At 34.3% G+C, this 16798-nt stretch overlaps 1 protein-coding gene and 1 pseudogene across 7 annotated transcripts in view; both read left to right on the top strand.

Moving 5' to 3' along the window:
• CNTLN (centlein) overlaps positions 1-16798 on the top strand; it is a 294410-nt gene that overhangs the window by 178718 nt on the left and 98894 nt on the right. For all 7 annotated transcript variants that reach the window (XM_073880839.1, XM_073880843.1, XM_073880842.1 and 4 more), the window contains exons 11-12: positions 1658-1779; positions 3233-3352. In XM_073880839.1, the coding sequence (XP_073736940.1) occupies positions 1658-1779; positions 3233-3352 (242 nt within the window). The remainder of the gene's footprint in view (positions 1-1657; positions 1780-3232; positions 3353-16798) is intronic.
• Positions 7770-15797, top strand: LOC112836238 (protein FAM217A-like; annotated as a pseudogene).

Consider the following 16798-nt stretch of genomic DNA (forward strand, 5'->3'; position numbering starts at 1 on the left):
ATTCATTGGTCTTAGAAGAAGAGAGATATAAACAGCTTTTATTTTGAAGATGGAGAAACTGGTACATGCTGAATTTAAGTAGCTATGTCAAGATAAAATTTACTAACTTTCAGCAGCAAGGCTTGAACTCTTATCAGTACTTAACACTCTGCATGTAATAGGCTCTTAATATATGGTTCTTTAATTGAAGTGAACAAAATTCAATTCACTATCCTGATTTTTTAACCGTGGTATTAAACCATGCTACTCTTTAGCAAGTTTGTAGTGTCTGTGATCTGTATATCTTCTAAAACTCTTCAGGATAACATTTACTCTGATTGTCCCTTTCAAGTGATGCCATTCCCATGCTTTTTCATCATGCACTTCCATTTCCAGATGGCATACAGACAGCTTGGTGAACAGGACTCAAATACTTCCTAATAACTGCTTAAGAGATTTATTGAAGTTATTCTACTAGGCCTATATTCAAAGTAAAATGACAAAATATCCATATTGTTGAGACAGGTAGAATTGCAGTAAAATAATACAAACTCTGTATTATGTTACAACTTTTGCTTTGTGCCTCGATAGGGCAAGCACAGTACCAGGGGCTTTACCTGTATATTCGCTCATTTAATCTAGTCATCATAATTTAAATCTCTATGCTCTTTTCCACATTTACAAAAGAAAAAATTGAATTAATTTAAGTGGTGTTCTTAAGATTATGCTGCTAACATGAAAAAGCTCCAAGAATAGAATTCAGATTTTTCTAACTGCCATGAGCCTATTCATGTCACCTCACTATAATATTACAGAGTACCTACCTGTTGCCTCCACTAAATAAGTATACAAGTTCCTTCATATAGAAATATAAAGGTTTAAAAAACAAATTTGAAATTCACAATGGCTAAAAATACTCAAGAAGTTACTTACTTTACTTTGAGAAACACAGTGTATAAGTAATATATAAATACATCCCCTAAGAACTGAAAATTTGGCCTTTATAAGTTCATTTTGTGGGTATATCTAAAAATGAAGACGTATTTCATGTACTCTATTTAGAACATGTAGAAGTTGTTGACTTTGTCTAACCTAGTAATGTTTTTATGACCTCTTCAAGAATACAAAGCCCAGCTCTCACATTTCAATTCTGTATAGTACAACCCAGAAGGTTAAACTCTGCTACTTCAGACATAGGTCCAAACTGATTTTTTCCTCCTGCGTAATCCTTTTGCTTTATATTAAACTAATCGTGAACCCATGGGTAGAAGCATTGATCTTACTATGATTAGTGTTTTTACACTAATTACATATGTAATTATAATTAACAAAATAACAAAATGTGTTATGTATGGACAAATCCTTTTGTGGAAAGAGAAGAAATTCTGTAAAATTGGCTCATAAATATTTGTATGTGTACTAATTGACAACAGGGAAAGGAATGAAACTAATTTTGAAATTACTAGCAGCTTAAAAATGAAGTAAATGGGTTGAATTTACCAAGCAAACCTATTTTGTGACTTTAAGAATCCTTTTCTTCTGCTTAAATAAGTATTACAAATTAGTTTATATTTCCTATTTTCTTTCAAATTTCATATTTAGATGAGTAACCTTTTATTTGCAGCATTATACTAATACTGTCTTTAAACGTATGTACTTGCTTTTTTGTGTTCTACAGAGCCAAGAAAATGATGAGCTAAGAGATGCCCATGAAAAACGCAAGGAAAGGCTACAGATGTTACAGACCAACTACAGAGCAGTAAAAGAGCAATTAAAACAGTGGGAAGAAGGCAGTGGCATGTGAGTTGCATAGCTCATAAAGGCATTTCCCTAAATATTAAATGGAATGGAGTAGCATCATATAGGTGTTTTAATGGCTTTTGTTTGATTTTAAAGATATTATTTGGTATTCAAATCTTTATTGTGAATTTTTAAATAGATAATATAATAAATGAAAACAGATAAATATGCTAGCAATAACTATAGATTTTCCTATCATTTGCAGAATTCATAATGTAGGTGATTATGAATTACTATGTACATTTTCTTTTTTTATTTTATTTTATTATGTTATGTTAATCACCATATATTACATCATTAGTTTTAGATGTAGTGTTCCATGATTCATTGTTTGCGTATAACACCCAGTGCTCCATGCAGACTATGTACATTTTCACTATCAATAGAGTAGCTTAATAAAAGTAGATAACTTAATGCAAAAATAGTGCATATCCATATGATTGAAAAAATTAAATAAATAAAATAATGGTATTACAAAGTTTGTAACTCAAACAGTATTTAAGTTTTAATTGAAAGACAAGAGAAATAGGAAATTTACATATATAGTTAACTCTCTGAAAACTACTTCAACCTAGTATGCAATTTGAAAATCTTTACTATCCATCAGTTTGTTCTGCAGCTTATCTGAATGAATTGGCGGTCTCAGTTCAATTGCTCTGAACAGGTGTTCAGATCTTGGTTAGTCGTAAGTGGCTCCCTTGTTAACAGTATCAACAGAGGGCAAAGGACTGAATGAGTACAGAAAATCTACTACCCTCTCATCTTTTGAGATGGATCCTTTAGGGCAATGTTGATGATACACATTGGTCTGTTCTGTAGAGAAATACTGTTTCTAAATTGGCCAGTACAGCACTTTTACAAAATAAAAACGAAGAGTTTGTTTTATGTACAGAAAATGAAAACATAAAGGGCATTTGGCATGTTTTGTAGGTAATTGTCACGTCTAATTTTTTCCTTTGAAGGATGGGAAGTGTTTCATATCACTTGTCAGTAAAGTAGTGATAAAGCAATTTGTCCTACATTTAGCCTCTGCCCACTTAACTTTAGTAGTCACTGGAAGTGTGAAAACTACTTTCTGACGTATTTACTGATAATAGCGTGTTTTAAGATCGAGCACATATACTACATTCAGATTGGTTGACAACAAATTCTCGATGAGTTGATTGTTTATAATCCTTTTTGAGAAACTGACCATCCTGCAATATATGTTTTATTATCACTAGAATGAATCAGAGAAATCGACCTAAGACTATCATATGTCTGCCTAAAAGTTTGCTTTCCACAGTAGCGGTTTAGCCTTTTGGAAATTATGACATAGGATTTTAATTTCTATACACTTAGGTTTTAGGAAATTCATTCTATAAATAGTGGGCTTGAATTAGGGAATGTATAAATAGATTTTCATTGCACTTTGAACATATTAAGGAAGAAAACAACTTCATTTTAAAAATAGGACTTATATCAGAAAAATAAAGAGAGCGGAACCCCAACAACTTCGACAAGAAGATTCTGATGCTGTATGGAACGAACTGGCCTATTTCAAAAGGGAGAACCAGGAGCTAATGATTCAAAAGTGAGTTTCTCTTTTAACAGTATGGACTTACATAAACATTTAGGAGAAATATTTTATAGCTTAAAGGTCATGAGAGAAATAACTTATAAAATTTGAAAATGAAATAATCTGGTTTTTGTTAATAAAAATTAAAAAGGGCCTATATATATATATATATATATATATATATATATATATATATATATGTATGTATAATACAATAACAAGTTGCACATTTGCTAGCTCTAGCCGAAACTGGAGAATATGATCTAGGGATTGTGTTAATTAATGTGGCTCTCATCTGTTGGAGGTGTCGCTCTTCATTAGCCTGTATTTTAGACACTGCCGTGCTTCCTTTCTGGAATGAGGCGGAGAGGGGATAACCCAGCCAGCATCCCCGTTTGATCTCCTAGACCCACGCGCAGTGCAGAACGCCTGTGCTCTCTTGGTTCCCTGCCCTGTCCTGCTAATCCCAGCTGAGCTCATTAGGGTGTAGCCTTGCTGCTTCTCCTGGAGCCAGAGCTGTCCAAGCTAATTACTGGTAGCAGCAGAACTGCCTGTTAAGGGTCTGGTGTGGATCTGCTAACATGGTCCTTGGTAGTGACCTGCAAAAGACACACGGGAATTGCTTTCTTTCCTGCTGTGCACTGCCTGTCCTTTGGGCTTAATGCTGATCCCTCCACATAGGTCTTTTAGCTGCCCTAAGTATAAAACTTGATGAAGGATACTCATATTTTAGAAAACATACAGTTTTCTTCCTTGATCTTATAATTCACAGGCTGTTACATTCAGCTTGGCAAAGAAAGAACATATTTTTTTTGAAATATAAAGGACTTAGACCAACATAATTAGCCTCTTTTGCTACTTAGCTATTTCTTCATTTAGAGCTAATTTTTGACGTCCACACCCTGCAGTTTTTTTTGAAAACCTGATGTCTTTGCGATGACTAGATGACTGGCATCATGTGGCATAATATAATCAAATATCATTGAATTTTTTTAGCTGTAAATCAGAATCTTTATATATTACATGACAACACATGTAACTTTAGATTATACCTTTTCCATGTAATGATAAACTTTTGAGAAAATGATATATCCGATTATAATGTGTACTTCCAATTACCTCTTAAAGTACACTGTACTCTATTAGTGCTAAATCTGATGCTAATAATGTCTCTTATCTTAAAAATTATCTCTAGATTTGTCCAGAAATAATCCCTGACAATTTTAAATAGCTTTATTGAAATATAATTCACCATATAAAGTGAAGAATTCAGTGGGTTTTAGTATATTCAAAGAGTTATGTCCATCATCACACTAAATTTTAGAACATTTTCATTTATCCCCTCCCCAAAACCCTGCATCACTTAGCCCAATTCTGCCACCGCCCTCCCTTCCTTAGATGACCAGTAAGCTACATTCTGTGTCTATAGATTTACTGATTTTGAACACTGAGAAATTCATTAGATGATGTTATAATTTTTGCTTCAGCTGTCAAACAATTTTAAAACTCAAAAGAAGGATATTTTTAACCTTTCCGTTGTTACTCACTTCTGACCTTCCAAGTTCTCCCTCTCTCATTTTTTTTTTTTTTTTTTAGTCATTTTCTTTCTGTTTGAAGAGCTTTCTTTTAGACTTTTGTTTAGGGTAAGTTGGCTAGGAACAAATCCTCTAAATTTACTTTATTTAAAATGTCTTCATTTCAGCTTCATTCCAGAAGAATGTTTTCACTGATTAGAGATTTCTAGGTTAGCAACCTTTTTCTTTAGAACTTGAATAATAGTGGCCAAATGCCTGCCACTTCTGTGGTTTCTGATGAAAAATACATTGTTATTTGAATTGTTGTTCCCATAAAGGGAATGCATCCTTCTCTTTAGCTGCTTTCCGTCATTTTCATCTGTCTTTACTTTTCAGAAGTTTATTTTACTTTTCAGAAGTTTAATTATGATACATCTTTGCATGGATTTCTTTTGGTTTATCCTGTTTGGGATTCTCTAAGCTTCTTGAAACTCTAGGTTTGTGCTGTTTTTCAAATTGAGGAATTTTGGTCATTATTGTTTTTTAATACTTTTTTCAGCCCCACTTTTCTTGTTCCTCTCATTCTGGAACTCTCTTTTCATGAATGTTAGATTTTTTTTTGTGTTGTCCTGAGGTCCCTGAGGCTCTGTTCGTTTTATTTTTTTAGCCTGTTTTATCTCTGTTGTTAAAACTGGGTAATTTCTATTGTCCTGTCTTCAGCTTCACTGATTCTTTCCTCTTTCATCTGTCACCCTTGATATTGAAGCCATGCATTGAGTTTTTTATTTTGGTTTTTATGATTTTCAGTTCTAAAATTGCCATTTGATTTTTCTTTATATCACCTATTTATTTGTTTCAATATCATTCATAATCATTCATTGGAGCATTTTAATCATGGCTACTTTAAAATCTTTGTTAAGGGGTGCCTGGCTGGCTCATTTGGTACAGTATCCAGCTCTGATCTCTAGAGGGTTGTAAGGGTTGTGAGTTTGAGCCTCATATTGGGCAAAGAGAACTACTTAAAATAAAATAAAATCTTTGTCAAGTAATTCTGACACGTGCATTATTATCTGGGTGGTGGCATTTTTTAATTACAATTTCTCCTTCAAGTTGAGATTTTCTTTGTTTTGGGTGTGATGAGTGATGTTCAGGTGTCTCCTGGACATTAGGGGTATTATGTTTTGAGACATTGGATCTTATTTAAATCTTGTATTTTAACAGATCTCTGATGACATCATGCCTAAGGGAGAAGGTCAGATCATTACTGCCAGGAAGGGATAGGAGTCTTAGCTCCTAACTTGACCCTTACTGGCACTGCTTTAAAGGGTGTGTGAAGGGGTGCCTCGTTACTGCTTGATGAGGGTGGCTTCTCATTTGACCTTTATTGACAGAGATAGCAAGGCTACTTTTTTTTTTTTCTTTCCCTTTTCCCAGGGGTATATGGCTGGAGTAGAGTGGGTATTGTTAATTAAGATTCCTGTCGTGCCAGTTTGCCCATTTCTCAGTTCTCTGGCTAGGGAGAGCAGAATTTCCTTGAGACTTTTTGTTTGTTTGTGTCCATTGGCATTTCTGGGTTGTGGATTTCTCCAGTACCTACTTTGAGATACTTAGGAGGAAAGAAGAAAGCCAGGGAATTTATCACTGTGGGTTGTTCTTCTATTCCTGTGGTCCCTTTGGGTCCTTCTTCTTCTCCCTGCCTTTCAGAGTCTTCTTACACTTGTTTTATGTATCATGTTCAGGGTTTTTGTATTTAATTAGTGGGATGAATAAGTGTAAACATGGAACTAGAAGTTTTAACTTGTTTTTCTATGGACCAGCCAGTCTTATTTTTGTGTCATACATTGACATCTGCTTTATTTTTTTTTTTAAGGTTTTATTTATTTATTTGAGAGAGAGAGGAGGAGGAGCAAAGGGAAAGGGACAGGCAGACTCTGTGCTGAGCATGGAGCCTGATGCAGGGCTCAAACCTAGGACCCTGAGGTCATGACCTGGCATCTAGTTTAATACTTAGTCCTGACTATTTAAGGCTAGAATACATAAAAGCTGGTACAGCCACTCTGGAAAACAGGGTGGAGGTTCCTCAAGAAGTTAAAAATAGAGCTACCCTAGGACCCAGCAATTGCACTACTGGGTATTTACCCCAAAGATACAGATGTAGTGAAAGAAGGAGCACCTGCACCCCAGTGTTTATAGCAGCAATGTCCACAATAGTCAAACGGTGGAAGGAGCCGAGATGCCCTTCAACAAATGAATGGATAAAGAAGACGTGGTGTATATATATATGTACAATGGAATATTACTCAGCCATCAGAAAGGATGAATACCCACCATGTATAGCAACCTGGATGGAACTGGAGGGGATTAGGCTAAGTGAAATAAGTCAAGCAGAGAAAGACAATTATCATATGGTTTCACTCATATGTGGAACATAAGAAATAGCACAGAGGATCATAGAGGAAGGGAGGGAAAACTGAATGGGAAGTCATCAGAGAGGGAGACAAAGTATGAGAGACTCTTGGTTCTGGGAAACAAACTGAGGGTTGTGGAAGGGGAGGTGGTTGGGGAGATGGGGTAACTGGGTGATAGGCATTAAGGAGGGCACGTGATGTGATGAGCACTGGATGTTATATGCAACTAATGAATCACTGAACACTACATCGGAAACTAATGATGTACTTACTATATGTTGGCTAATTGAATTTAAATTTTTTTAAAAGCGTAGAATATATAAAAGAAGATGAACTAAAACCACTTTAAACCAAATTTGAATAGTACTTCCAAATGCAATCATTAATGTTGAGTTAACTTTTCAAGATCCTAATAAAAAATTGTGTGGCAATTCTAAGTCAGTTTATAAAATATGTTCAAGGAAATGATGCTACCACCAACCTATACAATGGTGTTTTCTTCCGTCGAGTATGGTCAGAAGTATGTTGCTGCTGTAGTATGTGAGAATGTGAGGACTTGAGAAATTTGCATGGAGTATAGTTCCTATAATAATTCAGATATACTTATACAATATATCTACTTATTTTGTCAGTGATGTTTTAACAAAAGACCAAGAACTTCACAATCTATGAACTAATGAATTGGCTTGTTCACTTAGTATTTATCTAACAAATATTCATATATTTTTTCCTTCATTCACTATTTAAACAGTATAGTTCAGAGCCAGGCATGAAGCTAGGGACTGAGTATACAGTGGTGTATTGAAGAAGAATAATTTCAAACTCTAATGAGATTTATTTTAGGGCCATCTGCCATGTGCCAATGAGGTAAAACCATTCTTTGGGATGCTAGATAGTAAGAGGCAAGGAAAGCTTTCAGAAAGGCCAGGCTTACTCAGCTTTTCCACTTAGTTGAGGATGTTGCCTTACCATCATTAAGTTAGATTTATGAACCAACAAAGTCATGTTAACACTCTCCTAAGTGAACAAATTAACATTTTCCTAAATAAAAACATTAGTATAAAAATATTTGTGTACATTATTTCTCAATAGTGATATAAAACCATAAAAAGAGACTCAGGTGCCACAGCATATTAAGCTTTTCTTAAAATCCAGCATGTCCTTGCTAGAAACCCATGAAGTCAAGGGAAGGTGTGGCTGACATTCATTGCATGTTTATCTGTATCTTTGGCTAAATAAGGATCTTGCAGTGGGTGGTAATTTTGTTCTTTTTATACCAATGCATAGCCTATAAAAAATGCTGCATCTGAGCCCTCTGCTAAGTACAGGTAAACACAGAGAAATAATATGCCACCTTTTTTTTTTTTTAATCAGGACCTCATATAGCTTAGCAGGGAAAACAAGCAAAAGTGTGATAAGAGCAGTAATAAGGAAATAGTGGCATAACACAGGGAAAATGGCATTATGATTTGTCCATTTGCCCAAACCAGAAACCTAGAGGGTTATAACTGATTACTCGGTGTATCTTACCTCCTTACAATAGTCTTAATGATTCCATATCACAAATATCTCTAAAATATGTCTGTTTCTTTCCATTCTTACTATCAATGTTCTTATCCAAACTACCATCATATCTTTCTTCCTCAGGTAGAATAAACTCATTTTAAATATCTCCCTATATCCATTCTTATCCCCTTGAATCCATTTTCCCCCTAATGCTACAGAGTGATCTTTTAAAATACATATATGAACATATCTCTCCCCTGTTTAAAAATCTTTAACATTTTTCCCTTGCTCTCAAAATAAAAACTAAATTCTTTATATAGAACAATTGAACATCTTGGCCCCCTTCTTTTCATTTCTGTTTCACTTTTGTTTCTTACCTGAAAATCAGTATGAGACTACAAAATATTCGCGAAGAATTACTGATGCTTTTCCTACTTCATGCTGAGAATCCTGTTTGATGAATTTGTCAATGAAGGTAGTTAGAGTTGGGGTCAATTGTAAAGGGGTTTAGAATTCATAATTTAAAAAGTCAGTTTTATTTTATAGAAGCAGGGAATTTTAACACAATATATCATAACTAAAGTCTTCCTCAATTCAATGATCTTTTGGTCTTTTTTCCTTAATGATAAAAAGTAGACAAGCTATAGGTCAGTAGCATTGCCCAGAATGGAATACTTTCTTCTTTCTTAGGTTAAATGTTAAATATATGCAGGCTATGATTTCAAAGAATATTTTATAGAATTCAAGTAATAATTTTTAAGAAGCTAAAATCAAAATCTTATGGTAGGAAGTTCAGTTATTTTTTTTCTTTGGCAAATCAAGACTCTCTGTTTTCCTAAGCACAAATATTATTTTTCCATATGTAGAAATGAGGATTTTAGGATAACATGAGTTGAAAATAAAATTCTCAAAAAAAAATGTCAGCTAAATCATGACATATTTTACAAACAAATGTATTTTTGGATAACCATCAGCATTGTATGAATTACACATCAATTTTATTTTATTTTATTAAAGAGAGAGAAAGAGAGTGTGAGTGGGGAGGGGCAGAGGAAGGAGAGAATCTTTTATTATTATTATTATTATTATTTTAAGATTTAATTTTTTTATTTGAGGGAGCGTGCACGTGTCAGTTGAGGGGAGGACAGAGAGGCAGGGAGAGGGACCAGTGTGGAGCCCGACACAGGACTCAGTCTCATGACCCTGAGATCAGGACCTGAGCCAAAACCAGAAGTCGGAAGCTTAACCGACTGAACCACCTAGGCGCCCCACATTAGTTTTATTTTAAAGCATACAATTTCGTGACATTTAGTGTATTTACAGTGTTGTGTAGCTGTGATCTTTATCTAATCCAAAGCATTTTCATTACCTCCAAAAGAGACCCCATACCCACTAAGCAGTCACTCCCAATCTCCCCATTTCCTTCTTCCTCTAGCTCCTCACAACTACTAATCTACTTTCTATCCCTATGGATTTACCAAGTCTGAATATTTTATATAAAGAGCATCATACAATATGTGACCTTTTGCATTTGGCTTCTTTCACTTAGCATAACATTTTCAAGAGTCATCCACGTTGTAGTATGTATCAATATGTCATTCCTTTTTACAGCCAAATAATAGCCCACTGTATGTATATACAATTCATTCATTCATTTATGGATGGCCATTTGGGTTACTTCTACTTTTAGGCTATTGTGAATAGTGCCACTATGAACATTTATACACAAGTATTTTTTTGAATACCTGTTTTCAATTCTTTGGGATATTATACCTGTGAGCAGAATTGCTGGGTCATATGGTAAGCCTATTAAGGGACTGCCAAACTGTGTTAATAGTGGCTACATCATTCTATATTCTCCTCAGCAATCTACAAAGATTCCACTTGCCCTCATCCTTGTTAACACTTAGTATTTTTTTAAATTATTTTTTAAAAAATATTTTAAAATTATTAAATTTATTAAATTACTCATCCTAGTGAGTGTGAGTGGTATTTCATTGTGGTATTGATTTGCGTTTTCTTAATGACTAATGAGCATCTTTGCATATGTTTATTTGCCATTTGTGTGTCTTTGGATAAGTATTCAAGTCTTTGCTGTTTTAAAAAATTGGGTTCTCTTTTTGTTTTTGAGTTATAAGAGTTCTTTCCATATAATGGTTACTAGACATTTGCAAAGATTTTCTCCCATTCTATAGGTGATCTTTTTATTTTCTTAATTGTTTCCTTTGATGAACATAAGTTTTTAATTTTATGAAGTTTAATTTCTATTTTTTTCTTTTTTCTTTATTGCTTATGCTTTTGGTGCCATGCCCATGTAGCCGTCACGAAATCCAAGGTCCTAATGATTTACCCCCATGTTTTCTTCTGCGTGTTTTGTAGTTTTAACTCATATTTAGATCTTTGGTCCATTTTTAGTTAATTTTATTTTTAATTTGGTGTGAAGTAGGGGTACAGCTTACCTCTTTTACATGTGAATATCCAGTTGTCCCACATATTATTTTTTATAGCTTTGAAGAAGAGGCTATATGATCACATGGAAGAGTTATAATGTGATGAATTAATAAGATAAGAATTTAAATGTATCGTCCTTGAGAAACCAGTCCAACATGAAACACTACAGGCTATCATAAGCCAAGTGCAAATGAGAATATGAGTTCTGGGATATTAGCATAATCAAGGGTTGTACACATTATCAGTGTCTGTTGAAAGGCAATGGATTTCAAGGCAATATGGTAATGGGTTTTGAATCTCACTTACTTTAAAACTGAAAATCAGAGACAAGAAATTCGGCCACTGATACTGGAGACACAGGAAGTAAACTCTACCTATTAAGTCTTCATGAGTCAGAGTGAGAAGTTTCAGAACAAGATCAGCATGAAACCTAATTCATTGCTGAGTTAGAGCCCCGAAGCCTACCGTCCCTCCTCCTCCTCTTTTCTATCTCAAGAATGTTTCAGGTGTGATGCAACTTGAGGCCTCTAGATAGGCTTTTAGAATACACTCATGATTCTGTTAAAGTACCAGGACCCAGAAGCAAGTAAATTATTATACCTAGTAAATAATATGTGGGAAAAAAAGGCTTTTAAACTATGGAGTTTTATATTGGTTACATAGCACTGAATCTGTGTGACCCTTTGTATTGTTGTGCTTTTACTCGTTATTTCAGTAAATACGCTAGACACTGGAAGTAAAATATTGAGCAGAGCATACACGCTCCGGCCTCACAGGGCTTCAGCTTATTGGAGAACACAAATAATAATCAATCAACACACAAATATATAATTACAGACTTTGATTGATATGAAGATAAAGCTCTGCTCTGCCTTCCCATGTTTCCATTTTCCCTGATTCTTTCCATTTTTCCTCTTTGTCTTTCCCTCCCTCTATAGAAGTAGTTTATACTTTTGTTTGTGGTTTTATCAACCTAAATTGGGGGAGATATATTTTTCATTGTGGTAAAATTTACTTAACATGAAATTTACCTTTGTAACCATTTTTAGGTGTAGAGTTCAGTGCCATTAAATATGCTCACATTGTTGTCCTAACATCACCACCATCCATATTTAGAACTTTTCATATTCTCAAAATGAAACTCTGTACCCATTAAATAATAACTCCCCATTCCCCCTTCTCTCAGCTCTTGTCTTTTTCTCCTTTTGTCCTTATGAATTTGCCGATTCTAGGCATCCTATATAAATGAATTCATACAGTATTTTTCTTTTTGTGTCTGGTTTATTTCATTTGTCATGTCTTCCAACTTTTTCCATGTTGTAGTATGTATCACATTTTCTTTCCTTTTAAGGCTGAATAATACTCTATTGTATGTACATACCACATTTTGTTCATCCATTCATCCACTGATATTTAGGTTGTTTCCACCTTTCAGTGATTATATTTTTCTTGTATTTTCATTTTATTTTACTGTACAGAATGTTAGTTAAGAAAAAATATTTTGTAATCATTGGGAGATAATTCACTGAAATAAATGGCAAGCATATTTTGGAGTTTTATTTTCTAACTCTTGAGATTACCTTTTGATGTTGATAAATTGTTTTCATATATTTGAGACCATATACATATGGCATTTGTTTTTTGAGGTCATCTGTCTTAGTCTGTTCAGGGTGCTATAACAAAATACCACAGACTGGGTAACTTATAAGCAATGGAAATTTATTTCTCACAGTTCTGGAGGCTGGAAGTCTGAGATCAGGAAGCCAGCACAGTCTGGTGAGGGCCTTCTTCTGTGTTGCATATGTCTTGTTTTATCCTCGTATGACCGAAGGGGCAAGGGAGCTCTGTGGTGGGGTCTCTAATCCCATTCATGACACTAATCCCAATCATGAGGGTTTCACCCCTGTGACCTAAGAACATCCCAAAGGTCCAACCTCCTACCACCATCATCTTTGGAGGTTAGAATTTCAACATGAATTTTAGGGGAACCCAAACACTCAGGTCTTAGCACCACACATAAAGTATTTTTAATTTAATTGCTGCCTTAATTTGTTTTCATATATTTTAGGTTCAATATATATAAAAATTTTTAAATAACTTGAAGAATTACATAGTGTTTACCTAAAGAATTACATGGTATATCTTAAGTGTTTAGTGAATAATCATTTGATTTTTTTCTGAAAAAAGATAGTAAAATTACTTTCTTTAAATGTATTTTGTCATACTAACAGTCTATTTTAAAACATCTTTTCTTTAAAAAACAACACTGGAAGTATCACAATGCCAGACTGCAAGTTATTACAAAGCTGGAGTAATCAAAACAGTATGGTACTGGCACAAAAATAGGCACATAGATTGGAGCACCTGCTGGCTGTGACTCTTGATCTTGGAGTCATAAGTTTGAGCCTTGTGTTGGGTATAGAGATTACTTTAAAAAAAAGAAAAAGAGTAGATACTATAAATCAATGGAACAGAATAGAAAAGCCAGAAATAAACCCATAGCTGTATGGTCAATTAATCTTCAACAAAGGTGGAATGAATATTCAATGGAAAAAGGATAGTCTTTTCAATAAATGATGTTGGGAAAACTGGACAGCTACATGCAAAAGAATGAAACTGGACCACTTTCTCACACCATACACAAAAATAAAGTCAAAATGGATTAAGGACTTAAATGTGAGATGTGAAACCAAAAAATCCTAGAAAAGAGCACAAGCAATAATTTCTCTGACATCAGCCATAGCAACATTTTTCTAGGTATGTCTCCTGAGGCAAAGGAAACAGAAGAAAAAATACTACTGGGACTACATCAAAATGAAAAGCTTCTTCACAGCAAAGGAAACAATCAACACAACTAAAAGGCAACTTAACTGAATGGGAGAAGATATTTGCAAATGACCTATCCAATAGTATCCAAAATATGTAAAGAACTGATACAGTTCAACACCCAAAATACCACCCACTTAAAAAATGGGCAGAAGATATTAACAGACATTTCTCCAGAGAAGATGGCCAGAAGACCCATGAAAAATGCTCAACAACACTCATCATCAGGGAAATGCAAAGCAACACTACAATGAGGTATCACCTCACACCTGTCAGAATGGCTAAAATCAAAAGCACAAGAGACAACGAGTGTTGGTGAGAATGTGGAGAAAAAGGAACCCTCGTGCACTGTTGGTGGGAATGCAAACTGGTGCAGTCACTGTGGAAAACAGTATGGGGGTTCCTCAAAAAGTTAAAAATAGAATTACCTTGGGATCCATTAATCCCACTATTGGATATTTATCCAAAAAATACAAAAACACTAATTCAAATGGATACATGCCCCCTATGTTTATTGCAGCATTATTTACAATAGCCAAGATATGGAAGCAACCCAAGTGTCCATCAATAGATGAATTGATAAAGAAGGTGTGGTGTATATATAGATAATGGAATATTACTCAGCTGTAAAAGAGAATGAAATTTTGCCATTTGCAATGATGTGATACTAGAGAGTAGTATACTAAGTGAAATAAGTCAGTCTGCTGGCCCTGTGCTGACGAAGGCTTTTTGAAAGGACAGAAATGAGCCTTATATTCATTCATTTAAAGTGTGAAAAAATAATAGTGGTCAAACTTGATCTGCTACAAATTGGAATCTGAAATAAGCAAACAGCAGTGTGGAAGAAAACCTAACAGATGAAAGTGATTTATCAGAAAATGAAAAAGCAAATGATAGTTTGCTCAGCTATTATAGAAAGATAGACTAAACTTAAAGCCAGAAACAATAGAAAATGTTGAGGAATCTGTCACAGAGGAACCAAATGAAGTATTTACATATCCTGATTTTCTCCCTTCTCCCTTCAATACTCTGGACTTGCACAAATTAGCCCTCTCAAAATCTGAAAATTGGAAAGCAACAGTGGAACTTCCAGAAAGCTCTCCTGAACATTTGATAACTCGTTTACTGGAAATGTTAAGATTGCAACATATGACTATACAAAAAGAGAGGCCTGAACTACAAACTACTTCCTGTACTCTAGCAGCTACTGAACGACCCTCTTCCTCCAAAACTATACCCAAAGTGAGACAGCCAAAACTTTTGGATTCTTTTGAGTCTTCAGACAGCTTGTGTAGATGGAAGTCATGAAAAAAGAGAAAGCAATTCTGGATCTTGCAAACTTGAACAAAATGCTTCAAAATGTAATTAGAGCAATGCCGGCATATAAATACAAATGGAATTCTAGACCACCATCTCTAAAAAGTTCATCCACCACCAAACAATTGATTGCAATTATGATAACTTTAGGAATCCCAAAAACTCTGTTTTATATCCACACCAAGAACCCTCAACCAAGCCTACTACTTCCCAAACAACTCAATCACTGGTTAAAATTGTCTCAACAAGACATCTGCCATCAAGGTCTCCAATACCAGTGGTACCTGTACCTCTGTCTTTTCCTGAAAATCAGAGAGAAGAAATTAAGGCAGCAAGGACCAAAAAGAAATTTTACCAAAAAAACCATAGTTTGAATAGACATTCTGTATTCAGAAGCTAAAGTGTTTATTACCTTCCTTTAAAGCTAAAGAAGGGTAAGTGTTCACCCAATGACCAACCATAACTTTTCCTTCATAATCTCAGTGTGAGCAAATCTATTTCCAAGATGCCTGGCTAAAATATGACTCATCAGTTCCAAGATGCAGGTATTTTAAACACACACACACACACACACACACCAGTAACTTGATGTGAAATGGACTAGAACTTCTACAAATCACTGCTGAGAAGTCTATATATAAATCCAAGGGCTTCCATACTGACATATTTGACAATCTCTTGCATGTTATGTTTCAAAGGAATGTTTCACTTAGTAAACTATTCAATTCAAAAGATTATTCTTTTGTTGTGATTGTTTCTCAGTACAAGTCCATCATTAATAAGTGCTACAATGGGGAAAGAAAAAAAACCCCTAAGACAAAAATTTCACCCTGAAATCGATTTTTAGGACCTTTTTAAATAAGTGAACTGGCATACATGCATAGGGTATTGCAGTATTTTTGTAATATTGAAGAATTAGAAGCAATGTAAATGCCCGTTAGTAGCTGATAAAAGTGCATGGTAATTTATTAATATAATGTGATACTATACTACATTTGACATGAATAAATTGGATCTATATTTATCAAAATGGAAATGCCTCAAAAGCAAAAGTTGAGTTAAAAGAAGGAAATTGAATAATAGCATATCATATATATCATAGTATATGTTCTCTAAAATATAAAATTTTAAATCACATAATAGTACTATATTTTTGTAGATACATGTGTGTGTGCACATACATACATATGTATCCACAATAATAGTCATATATAACTACACACACACATACAGTATTAAAACACAAAACGGAAATATACACACCAAATTAAAGAAACTGGTTATTTCTGGGGAGGGAAGAAAGGTGGAATACTGTAAGCGATAATATTATTTACAGAACATTTTTATTTTTTTTCACAAAAATAAAAGCTTTGAATTAAATATGGCATAATGTTAATATTTTTAAACCCAAATGTTTGGCACATTAATGTTGGTGATAT

The sequence above is a fragment of the Callorhinus ursinus genome, unplaced genomic scaffold (assembly GCF_003265705.2).
Source record: "Callorhinus ursinus isolate GAN/ISIS: 27379988/994484 unplaced genomic scaffold, GSC_fseal_2.0 scaffold39, whole genome shotgun sequence".
Lineage (NCBI taxonomy): Eukaryota > Metazoa > Chordata > Mammalia > Carnivora > Otariidae > Callorhinus > Callorhinus ursinus.